The sequence below is a fragment of the Manacus vitellinus genome, unplaced genomic scaffold (genome assembly GCF_001715985.3).
Source record: "Manacus vitellinus isolate BGI_N305 unplaced genomic scaffold, ASM171598v3 scaffold_0_pilon, whole genome shotgun sequence".
Lineage (NCBI taxonomy): Eukaryota > Metazoa > Chordata > Aves > Passeriformes > Pipridae > Manacus > Manacus vitellinus.
This window is the reverse complement of record NW_021938789.1, coordinates 52,702,114-52,715,572: the sequence shown is the minus strand read 5'-3', so window position 1 is coordinate 52,715,572 and position 13,459 is coordinate 52,702,114. Positions and strand designations below refer to the sequence as shown.

General features: G+C 35.1%; 1 protein-coding gene across 2 annotated transcripts in view; it reads right to left on the bottom strand.

Annotated features, from left to right (window-relative positions):
* The window catches only part of LRBA (LPS responsive beige-like anchor protein), a 400,341-nt gene that overhangs the window by 264,081 nt on the left and 122,801 nt on the right, over positions 1–13,459 (bottom strand). For both annotated transcript variants that reach the window (XM_029960309.1, XM_018073461.2), the window contains one exon: positions 6,382–6,446. In XM_029960309.1, the coding sequence (XP_029816169.1) occupies positions 6,382–6,446 (65 nt within the window). The remainder of the gene's footprint in view (positions 1–6,381; positions 6,447–13,459) is intronic.

Below are 13,459 nucleotides of genomic sequence, written 5' to 3'. Positions count from 1 at the left end.
AGCATTACTGATGTCCAACAAGTATCAATTTTAGTCAAAGTATGAAAAAAGCTTTACAGTAGGTGACATTTAAAACAGTTATTTAGGCATAAATCTATCATGAAGTACTACAGGGAGAGACTGTGTATGTTCCAAACACTACCATAGTGAACCCTGAGACAGCCAAGAGAGGTAAGTTTTCCTACTTGCACTCCTCATAAACACACCACATGAGAGATCCTCTAACTTCAAAAGGAGATATGTTCTGCAGGGATACACACTTTATGGGATCTTTTACGGGATCTGACTGTTCAATGTGTTAACCATTGCAATTACTGATGCAAGGAAGTTTTAAAATTGCTTTGTGGAACACATACTTTACAGATATGCTATTCAATTCTCAAAAATACCAAGCTAAGTCCATAAGGTCCTGAAGACTGAAGTTTGAACACATTTATCCCCTTAAAATATGAAAGGGGGGAAAAAAAGCAAAGTCCCAAAATTGTGCGGACTCGTCAAAATGCTGACTTGGATATGCAATAGCATAAAATGTAACAGCACTTTGAAAAGACAGCTAAAGCTAAGGAGGGACACACCAATCCAATCTTTTCTGTCTAGGAGAGCCTCTTAGGACATGTCAGAGCCTACTGAAAACTGTAGTGTTCACATTCCAAGAGACACTGCATACTCTGATTTCTGAAAATGTACCATCAGATAGCAATAGTACAATACGCACAAGAATGCAGCATAAATTTCATTAATTTATTTTTTAAAAGCAGATATTACCAAAAACTTTCTGCATTAAAAAAAAAAATTAATTTCCAGGCACTCAGAAGTGTTTTATGAATTTCCTTTTTCATAGATCCAGCAAATTAGTTATGTATCTCACAAGAAACCTACCTTTGTCACACACATACTTTCAAAGTAACTATTTCCAATAATAAAAGTTTACATTAATCTTTAATTAAGATGTAGTTCTCCCCAAAAGCTTCTGCTTACCCATTAAATTGCAGCAAAGATCCAGTTACTCAAAATGATGCAATTTAAATCCAAGCACAAGTAATCAAAATTCAGTGAAACAAAGAAACTGTTTCAAAAATGGTTGTGCATGTCACAGTATACTTGGTGCACACACAAAAAAAAACATGTAGTGTCAAGAACCCCACCTCAAGTCAAGTTATTTGCCTTTGAAATACATCCAGGCTACAATTTCTGATGTTCAGCACATTTGAAATGTTTTTTAAAGTCTAGCCTAATGGCCTTCCATAGTTCAAATTCACACATAAACAAAGCCTCTCCTGCTACAAAAACAAACCAATAACATAAAAACTCAGAAATCGCCAAAAATCTCTTTTACAAAACCTACCACTTAAACAGAATGGGTTGCTAAAAATAAAAAGGAATTGTGGAAAACACCCTTTTTTTCCTCTTACAAATCAAGACTTAGGTGCAGGTTCTGTGTTATCAGAATCTCAGGACAAGGAGGCTGCAGCAAGGGGGGGAGCAGACTGGTAGTAATCAATTCTAGTTCGGACGTGACTGCATTTACCATTTTTTTTCCTGGTCAATTATGCAGGAAGCCTATCAGTTATCATCCATTTTTTCATTAGTAGTTGTATTTTTCTAACTATTTTCTGTCACAGGAGTTGCTCCTATGGCAACACAGGCTCTAACATTCATTCCTTGAGAGTGACCGCAGTGCTGCGAGTGAAAGACAATCGAGTGGGGCAGTCGACATCTGTCCCCTATTTTCCCTTCGGAAGGAGTCCAAGTAATTGGCCAACTAGTTTGATTGCCAAGAATTTCAATATTAAAAATATTTGCATCTATGATCAGTCAAAAGCAATACGTACAATTTAAGACAAGGAACAGCAGGTGACATATATGGAAATTTTCTTAGTACAGTTCTTAAAAAAAAAAAAAAGCTATAGAAATATAGATGATTACAGCATTCCAGATTTTATACTACTAGATGTTAAGTATTGAGAGAATAATACCAGTTACATTTGGAAAGGTTTGGGACCTTTTTTTGCTTGGTTGGTGGAATTTTTACTTTCTAAAGATGTTAAATTTGCATGCTGTCTGCCTTCCTTCTTCTCTCAAAATGTTGAATTAATTGGATAATTCCAAAAATTATTTTTAATAGAAGGCTGTAGTTTCTCAAAAAATAATAATTTTAAATCCAACAGAGCACAAAAATCCTTGCAAGTATCCTTTTGGGAAAAAAAAAAAACAAAACCAAACTGTTTTCAACTACACCAAAAGACATATTAGAAAATCTTTTGATATGGAGGAGAGAATTTTGATTAGATTTCATTACTCATTAGACAGTAGAGAATGTAGCAATAAGAAAAAGCTACAGAAAAACAAACTTCATTAGTTCTGCTTCTCCAGGATAAACTTGTAAATCCCTTAAGTTTTGGGTTGATTGGTTTGGTTAAGGATTTGAAAAGGCAAAGGAGAAGAAATTAAACATAGACTGTGCGGGTTTAATGAGGTTATCTTTCAACCAAACATTATGTGATATTTTTTTCAAAGCAACTGCTGTGTGAATATTCATTTACAAGTGTATAAAAATGTATGTATAGAACACTAGTCTGTAATTCTTTGGATGGCCAAGAAAACTATGCTTGAGAAAATTAAAATTAAGCATCTTCAAGAGTCTATTCAACTGAAAATTGGAAAGAATAATTGCTGCAACATGCTTAGGAGACTGATCCCTCAACCCCTGCCATGCCAAACCCATTATCACCCCAAAGGGGATAATAACTGTCATGCCTAGTCTCGAGCTGGAGTACGTTTGTTAGTGCACTGACTGATACAGAAAACAAGGTCCAGCATAAGAGATGCTTCACACTAAAGTGTGCTAATGAATCAAAGCGACAGGAGAGAGTTTTAACCTTCACAGAGCAAAGGAGTTGTTTGCTAACTAGTCAAGTAGAGGAAATAAGAGCCTAACAAAAGCGACATTTGTGCATGCAAGGAAATAAAACAAAGCTGTTTGGGTTTTTTTTTAAGTTCATAAATAATAGCTGGGCCATCTTGTGCAGAAGGAGGAGACATAATTAGTTCCAGGGTGGAAAAAAAGGAATCAATCTGGACACCTCTGAAGTCTCTTGGCCATGACAGTGAACTAGATCACACCTAAGGGATGGTATTGGTGAACAAATTCCCTCATCAGTAAGCTCTCAGGTTCAGGCTCCAAAACAGACTCTCCCTAAAGGGAGGACCTGAAGGTGAAAGGCAAGCACAAAGAAAGAAATCTAGACTGACAGAAGTTCAGCAGGCTAAGGAAAACATTTTGCAACCTATACTTCTGCTGCACAGATGGCTCAGTATGTGGAGAAGCCGTGGGTACAGGCACCTTTTTAACAAGGTTTCAAAGAGCATTAACAGCGTTCCCAGACATTACAATAATAGCGAACAATACTTGCTCTTTTTTATTAAAAACAGCTTAATGTTCAGTGTAGCAGTGTACTGAAATCGATGTTTCTTTTCCTGCCCAGAAAGAAGTTATTCTCCCATACCTGCTCCTTTACCTTTTCACTTCTATTCTGTAGCTTCCTGGTTTTCTGTGCAGGCTTTTTACTTTTTACAATGCTTGTAAACTGTCCTTCAAGACTTGGGTTGTGTGTTTCAGTTTTAGGTAGGTTTACAGTTCTGTATTTCCACAAAAAAGCCTCCTGTTCAGAGATTGTTCTTCAGTTCAAGATTCAAAATTTCACTAGGTACAAACCAATCAATTCTGCTATATATGTGAAGTAGATGTGATATACCTGGAAAGCCTGTGAGCAACTGTGTGTTGTGAACATTAGTTAGTTGTGAACATGACAAAATTCAGACCAACACATTCTGAGTGCAGCACACACACTGCAGACCTTATGAGTCCCAGAGACAAACTTTCTGCACATATTTCTGTCCAGGGAATCCTAGCCAAAACATGGCAAGCCTAAACGTAAAACTTTCAAATGCTGTGAGAGAGAGAGGTACATTGATACCTTTCACATAAAACCAAAAAATACATTTGAAAGCAAGTATAAGAAGAGATTTATATCCCCTCTTCCAGACCTCTTCCAGAAAAATTTTTTCAGTCGTCTTATTTGCCTGATAAACAAAACCTGTAGAACACATCTCAAAGTGGAATATCCTCTGGCATTGTTAGTCCAAAAAACTAGAAATAAATATCAGGAACAAATCCCTGGTTTACAAAGGTTATAGGATGACCACGATTTTCTCCACCAAGGCAGCAGACAAGAGAAATTCTGTGATTCCACAAAATCTAGGCAGTTCTTCCAGTCCTTAATTTTATTTTATTTATTCCAGCTCTCATGCCATGGTACCCTATAGACATCCCTCCTTACTTGCTGTACCAGTTCTGTCCTTTGTTCAACCACCTTCTCTTCTTTTCTTGTGCACTTCTAGAAACAACTTAAAATTCAGCTTTTATTATGAATTCATGCAGCTAAGGTCTGAATTGGTATCTATTTTCTTAAGTTTTAATTAAAAGATTTCAGCTTCTGGAGTTTCTCAGATTATAATGTTATGGTAAAAATATATAAAAATAGTAAATACAAGAAAATCCAAGGTCAGAAGTGTTTTAGTCTTAGTTTATGCCCAAGGAAAATAAATGCAAACTGCATAAAGGGAAGAAATATAGAATATAATTCCTGTCATATGAGGGATAATAGTTTCATTTTAGTGAATGCTGAAAAGCCACAAAGCACAGCAATGACCGATTCAGCAATAACTTTAAACGGTAATGGAGAAAAATGGAGACAGATAAAAAAAAGCCATTCTTAAGAAATTAATCCCCTCTCCTCTTCACCCTAATGAAAGTTATATTCCCACTTTAAAAAAAAAAAAAAAACTAAAACACAAGTCTGCTACAAGTCAGAAATGAAGTAACAATTACTTAGACATTTTCTTCTAACCAAAACCACACTTTTCAGTCTTCAAGGGATCATTTGTCCCTGAGACAACCACTCTGCTCAGGCCAGACTATAGGTTATTGATGTTGTTTATGGAGGTGGGGGAGTGATTCCATCTGTCTGTGATGGGCACTGCAGGTTCTGAAGAGAAAACAGTCAATCCCAAGCAGTTTACTGATAGAATGCTCTCTGAAAGCCTGACCTGGACAAGCTGAACAGCTACCAGGTAACTGCTACTTACAGCTCAGTCTCAGCAACTGATTTGTTCACGATAATCATCTTACACAGATGAACCTTACATTGTGGTTTACGTGTGTGTGGGATCTCTATGTTATCTATGCTAATAAAACATTAATCAAGGGCCAAATTTATAGCGGGCATTTTGTAAGGAAGGTCAAGACAGGTCAGCCTCACATAATAGGAAACAACTACAGGCTAGATCTTAACACTGTAACTGAACACCCTTGTTACTTTACCTTGGCCCTTGGGATCAAGACTAGTAGCAAAATGTTTTTTCTGTCTGAGAATGGTGTTTCTCCTACCATAAACTGAAATGTAACCATCAAAATGGTCATTATTTTTACGTATCCACACATTTTAAGAGAAAAATTCTCAAAAAGCCATTTTCCCCTTTCCTACAATGATAAAAAGATATTTATATAGCATATTAACTTATGTGATAAATGATTTTGTTTTGAATTCAGTAGCTGTTCTAGTCATGTAAAATTTATTGTCTATTGGGATTCTTATGAGCTGAAGTTACTAACAGAATTTAGGTTTAAAGAAATGGCTTTTCTTATAGCACACCTTAGCTAATTCATTAAGACACGTTTAAAGAAGTCCTTAGAAAAAAGTAAATATTGCTCTTGTCTGCCTCAACATTCAATTCCTAATGAAGAAAATACTGATGGTTCTGAATAGTCACTACAAGTCAAAGAGCATGGTCTCATCACCTGCTCTGTCATTTTCTATAAGTTCCAGTAATACACATATAAAGTTATGGCTAGAGCATAAAACTAATTGGCAATATTAACAGAATTTTTTTCCTTAAAGGGACTCCTTTCTATTTTATGAGGTAGATCAGAAATGAATGAGCAAACTGGAATCTAATTTTTGAAACAGAGGCTTATCTTACCATTCCTAGCTATAATGTCTCTCAAATATCAATTCCCTTTCTCAAGAGATTAGCTGAATACAAATTATAGTTTCAACATTAACCAGTACACAAAGACAGGAAGAAAGAAAATCCATGAGACACAGATAAGCGAAATATTTAATGTCACTAAAGAGCACTCAGATTCTGCAAAATCCCGTACTCAGAATGGAACCAAAGTACTAAAGAATATGAAATCATGCCTGTGGAGCTCAAAGAAAATGACACAAAAAGGAAAAAGAAAAATTATTTAAAAAAAAACTCAAGCCACACAAGTTCCTGAAAGCTAAGACTGAGATTCTATCAAAAATTGTGACTTACCTTCCTTCATTAACAAGCTCAATAAAGGCAAGGCCAGCATTCTTCTGTATAGAGTTTTGCCACTCCTGGGGGGGAAAAAAGAAGAGAAAACTGTAGCCGCATAAAAACAAAACTAAGAAGAGACATTTTCAGCAACAAAAATCACACACTTTCTTTTCAGTTTTAGCAACTTACACCAGCAATAGCAAACATACAAGGCATTAATTGTGTGCTAATCAGGAAGAATGAATGCCATCATGAAGGAACAGGACAGGATTGTTTACTCAAGGTCATATTCTGTTGAGGGGAGAAGAAAATACAAAAACATCCCACAAAGGACTCCGTCATTTTCTTTTGCTATGTTATGTGGTAATTCTGAACTTAGCCCAGTTCACTGATGCTTTTTGCCTTATTGAACCCTGATAATGCTAGAAAGTTTTTACATTAATTCAAGGCTCATTCTTCAGACACAAACTTCTCTTATAGCTTCAAGTCTAGTTAGCATATTTGCTGAAAATAATCCTCACTTCAGCATCCCATAGCCACCTCTACTCATAAAAAATATCTGTTAACAATACAAATATTGCACCATTAACACACAAGTCTGTTTCAAAAAAATTTAACATATTTTTGACACACTGAAATGATGGTAGGGGCAGACACACATGCACTGCACATTCCTTAAACGCAGCCGAACTCTGAATTACCTCAAAATTCTACACCTCTTAAACACATAGGTGGGTTTTGGCTGGCCCCCATAAGAGACACAGTGGAAAGAAACCAACCCAGCTGACCTAGCACTGGGGCTTTTTTCCCCTCATTTGAAAGCTGAGGAGAAATGGTTAACAAAAACACAAAGTAGATTTTCAGTCCTCGACCAAATAGGAACAAGTTGACCGAGTTGGAAATTAGGGTAGTAAATGTGTAAACCTTATATTTTGGCATAAATGTAGAGGCATTTGGATAAAACAGGACCAATACAGCTTTGATTTAAATTCTACACCTTTTCTAATCTAATACAAAAGACTGATTCTGCAGCAGACAGATCGTTAAGTTCCATGTGCAGCTTCCTTAATTCTTTAGGCCTTGTTGTACAAAAAAATAATCCTAATGATTATCCACATCAGTACTTCTATCACTATGGTTCTTTTCAAAAACCTCATCAGCTCCAAGGCAGGCAAAAAGTGCAAAACTGCAAATATGTCAGACTTCAAATTTCAGATTTCTGAAAGTAGGTGGTTTTGATATGCAGCGTCATAGTACAATTTTGCTGCTCAGTGTTGCAGAATTATCTCTCAGTCAGTGACACAAAGGTTTGATCAGACACACACAAGAGCCACTAGAACAATGTTGTTTGTTTACAACTTAAATCCTGTCCACTCGCCCCACCCAAAACAGATTTCCAAATTTGAAATGCATTGAAATGACTGTAACTGATCTCTCGAGGCTTGACGTGTTCCAGGCCCAACACATTGTTTGACCACGTTCAAGCTGCAACAATGCAGTACAATTTTCAAGGAGCCAGAATTAAAAGTAGAATAATTGGAATTTGCGATGCATTCTTCATCATGAATTATAAATGTATTTCATTACTTTTGATGTAACTAGTTTATATGTATTAATAAAAAAACAGCATTCTAAGCACCAGCTAAGTTCTGCTTTACATATGGGGTTTTGGGGTTTTTTGAGGCTACATCAAGAAGTACCATTGGTCCTTATTGCTACATATATCTTACCAATATTTCTCCCACCATCCTTCCCCCAGTTCTCTCCTATTACCTTCTTATGGCCACCACTGATGACTTTGAGTTAGCCTGTAACTGCCTGAAGCGTTTTTAAGAAGCATTTATTCCAACAAAAAAAAAAGCCTTTTAGTTTCTAATATTCTACACAAAATAACATATGCAAGTACTCCCTATAAAAGTTTTTTCAATGTATTATCAGTTTCCAAATATTTAGCTTCACATGATGATAACAAACCATTCTGTTAGTTTAAATGTGAGAAAACTCAAGAAAAGCAGAATAATTTTTCCTTTTCTGACAGTGTCCATCTGCTGTTCCGCTTTTTAAAGAACTCACAATAACACTTGAAAATTTAATTGGTGAAGATGGAGGCTGCCAAAAGTGAAAAGAAAGTGCATTTATAATGATACTTTTCAGCATTTTTCTCTATATCAGACATCATCAAAGAAAGTGTTAGTCTAAACAATTTCATAAGTCACAGCTGAACGCACCCTAAAGCTAATTTTAATAGCTGAAAGAAAAGACTAATGGTCTTCATCTTTCATGATCCATTCAATATTTCCCCACAGTATATGTTCACTCTCAAACAATTACACTCAGTATGCATATTGCATTATTATATCAACATCTTAGTTATCCATCTCCCAAAAGTATTAGGGAAAAAACATGTTAAAAGCTTCAAACTCAACCACTAATGCAACTAAATAACTACAAAACACATTTCAGCACTTTCCTAAGGAAGGACTGTAAGGGAAGATCAACAAAGTCAATAATTTCATACCTGTTCTAAGCTGTACTTAATTGACCAGCATTTCCTAGGGCTATAAATGTTTAGTAACTGAAAGACATAATCTAATTTTAATGCTTTTGGTCACTGTATACTCAATAGTGAAGCAGGGAAAAAACCAGAAGCACTAAACATTATCACAAATAGCTACAATGAAAAATAACCATTACAACAAAACAAACACATTTTATTCAAATACTACGTCTTATAAGGAGATTTCCTAACTCATTATTGTTTCACCTATTTCCTTAATAGAATCTATAAACAGCTCCACAAGTACTCTAGATAAAATGCAAGTACTATACCCTTTCCTGAAGTGGTGTTTCAAAACTAATCTGAATTATAATTTTGCATAGAATAACATTTTACATTTACTTTATATACAACTCTGCCATAAGCAAAATTATATCCCAGTTCTCTATAGCTTTAATTTCATATCATCAACAAGTTTCATTAACACATTCTTACTGCATGCACAAGGATCATTAAATGAAAACATTAAACAGTAGTGGTCTTAAACCCCTCCTTTCAGAAACTAATAATCTCCCTCAAGGTTGATATCATGACCTGTTGTCCCATTTGAGTCATGTTGGGGTTTTTAATCTATTTTACAGTGGGTTTTTTTAATTAACTCCAACTAATGATCACTCATATGACAGTACCAAGTGCTCTAACAAAACTCATAAATTACCACATTTACTTTTTGCTAGGAAATAGAAACACCAACAAAATGCATTAGACCATAACCAACAATGAGATTAGTCTAGCAAATAGTCTTTAGTAATCGTACCTCCCATTTTATGTCATCGCAGCTACATGTATATGTAGTTAATTCAGTCTTCAGATGCATTTTAGAAGTCTTTTATATTACTTAGTCCTCATATTTCCTTTCTTAACAATAATGTATGTCTCTAATCATATGGCATCATCAGATAAGTGAAGGTCCTTAAAAATTTCTGCCTTGAACTTGATTTTTCCAGTGTCATGTCTATTTTTTTTTTCCATTTGTTTTTGGCTTCCTACTCAGTCTGAGTATCCTTGTTAAGTTCTAACACTTCAGGAGCCTCTTATTTACTCAAACAGACCTGGTCAAAAGCTTTCTCTACAAGCAGTAGGTAGCAGGAGTCAGCTTCAAAACAAAGAATGCCGGTGGTTCTTTACACAAAGGATAAATATATTGATATTGCTCAAATACACAGAAATTGCATCCAATTCAGAAAATACCTTGAGCAAAAAATAGCTGAAGAGTGGAAAAGTATTACACTTGCTTGTCCTATTTTATTCTTTTTGAGCATCTCTTTGTGTCTATAGTTGGAGATAGGACAGACAACAAGCAAGGTGGAGCCTTTATCTAACCCAATATAACCATACCCAAACTGTAATCACTCAAACAAATGCCAAGAAAATTCTCTTGATTAAGATTTTTGTTGGTTTTCAATTTCAAGTGCTTGCCTGTAGTCAGCAAATGGACATATCCCTGCTCACCTGTACATTCTAAGGAAAAAAATATAATCACATTTCAAACAATTATGGCAGGAGGGTTGGACCTAGATGATCTTTAATGTCCCTTCCAACTCAAACCACTCTACAATTCTATGAATTACCCCAAAATATACATTCTTCATATATAAAAACATTTGGAAGACCAACCCACCAACTGGTCTGATGGCTAACAATTAAACATGGATCTTTAGAACAGAATATTTAGAACATTTGCAATATATGAAAACTGTTCTATTCTCAACTGTAACAAACTGCACTACTGCTTTCATTCATGTACACACACTTGCATGCTCCTTAATAATTCCTTTTTCTCAGAAACTTAAAAAAACATCCTTCTAACAAGTTTAACACATTCTACAATTAAGAACTATATCTAGCAGTTGAAACACACACTAATAAGCAGGGGAAAAAAAGGAGCAAATTCTTTGCTAATCCATGCTTCCCATAAAGCTGGTGGAGTTTTATTAATTTATTTTGGTTATGAAACAAAGGAAAAGGATGACTTTGGTACTGACAACTATGAATGGAGCACTAAGGAGTAGGGTGGGAAAATGTGTTAACATATGACTAGGAGACATATTATATCCTAGAGTAAAGGTCAAATCTGCATGAAAAACTTGTTCATAGAGAGATATACTAATCTTTAAGTGCCTAAAGTAAACTATCAAGAACTTTTCAGCAGTGTTTGCACTTGGTGTCAGCACTCTCTCAGCACCACATCCACTACAGGCTTGAATGAACTCAGCAATAAAGAACATATAGTGAAAAGTAGATTATATCTCAGCTGGGTTCTTCATAATTAAAAAAAGTTTGACTGCATGTTAAGCAGAATATCTGCAAACATAAATTACTTCTAAAGATTGAAGCATGCTTAAATTATTTTAATCTACAAAACACCATTGAAAAAAATTAAAACCAACATGGAATTATGGGAAATCATATCTAGAAATTACGTAGCCATTTAATATCAAAATTAGCACATGTCAAGTTATTATGAAAGAGAAACATTTGGCAAAGATGTGACACAAATTAAGACTAGCACAAAAATACATTTGAGACAAAGTTATCCAGTATACATACAGATATATCTGTATGTTCAAATAAAATTTAAGATTACAGATAAATAATGACAGAACTATCAGAAACTTATAGAGAAAAAATAATTTCAATAACTGTATCCATGGCCTTTTCTCTACAGAACATCACCACTGTTGCTGAATCCTGACACAAAGTGAGAACTTGTAAAAATATTTACTACTCTCCTAAAAATTCTGAACCCCTTGTCAGGGGCAAAACCTTCTCAAACAGGCTTGGATTTATTGAAATTTAAACAAAGGTTTCCCTATGAAAGGTTTAACATTGCATCTATGTAACAAGCCAAGCTATCTCACCAATCAATACAGAGGTTTTGATTTCAATAAGGGTGATAAAAGTTACTCTAACCCTGGCCAGCTACAAGCTCTCAACAGATGATCATCATTAGGCCTCTATCGGGCTTCCACATACTCAGGCTGTACAAATGTGTCCTATTAGTACATGGTCTGTCTGTTTGGCAACTCTGGTCCTAAGACAAATGGCAGCTGCTGCCCTTCAAGGTCTGAAGTCAAGTCCTCAGGGAATCTAAAAGCCCAACTGGAAAAATCAAGGCCTGTTCATTAGAGACTGCTCCAGGGGAAACTTGCAAGGCTGCCATTAGAACTATATAAAAGAGCTAATTATTTTTATAAGACTTTTAAAACTATCAAACACACTCAGTTATAATAAAAAGTATTTACTGCTGGCATTCCATTTAAAAGACATTGCTTTTTGTCAAAAAATCAGCTAGTGACAGTACACAACTGAAGTCTTTGTATTAAAAATTTTAATGAGTCTGCTAGGAGAAAGTTGTGTAAAAATGAAGTAGATGAAATAGCTTCTCCAGCAAAGGTATAACACCAAGCCTGCTGTTGTGGGAAAATATCCCAAACACACTCATATCTAACTAATGAACTATAAAGGTGGGCTGAGGTTGTGCGTCTGTGACCATCTACCCCTGAAAAAGACGAGAAATTCAAGAAACAAACACGTTCAGTGTTTCTAAACTGACTGAAAAGAACAAATAACATTCTTGTTTCAAGCCTATGCCGTTAAGGAACAACTGAACATGCTGCAGTACACTTGTGTATTGATAGATCAGCCAGAAAGGCACAGGACTCACTTGGTATCAAACACTAAGACTGAGCAGGAAAATAAAATGAAAACTAAAAGTGTTTCAGTATTTTTCCTCTGAAAAAAACACAGAAACAAAGATTATAATAACAATTGCTACTTTCATAAAATATACTCTGGGGAAAAGTTGGAACATGACCTTTTTTTTTAATTCATAACTACATAATTGTTTACTATTTTAATTATGAAAACGAATCAAAGTTTCTTATACCGAAATATTTTCCCAGCTGCACAGCATGACAACACTGTATCGAATTCTAATGTTATAACAGATCACTGGTATAGAGTATTTATTACAAATCTTTTAAAAGTGCTATATGAAATTCATTAGTGTTCCTTAATCAATTCTTGGATCAACATGCACATTTAGCTTCCGACAGCCTAATTCAAAAAAGCAATTACAACCCTAGTCCTTATGTAAAAGGACGACAGAAAGAAGCTATGTTAAACCAGTTTAAAAGAATGAAAATGTAAAGAAAACAGATTAGGAATGATTTATATCAATGCCTAGTGCTGAAGTTAATTACAAGTAACCCAATAAAATAGGGCCTTTATTATTGTACAGCAAGTAATAACCCTAGACGCAGAAAACAGAACTCTTTGCCGACTTTTGCATGCTCAATTCCACAGCACACTACATTAAGAATTAAAGAAGTAGTAAATAAGCCATACAGAAACAGCAGGTTTTTAACTAAAAGCAGAAGACTCCCCTGCTGTTTAACCATGTGGGTTACTCCATGTAAACAGAGCTTCCTATAAACTAGTATTATGTTGTTAGTGGTAAATGCCTAAAACTATAATGAGAGTTTAATTTCAATACTTAAAACTTTGAGTTCAACTCACAGTAAGTTTTTATAG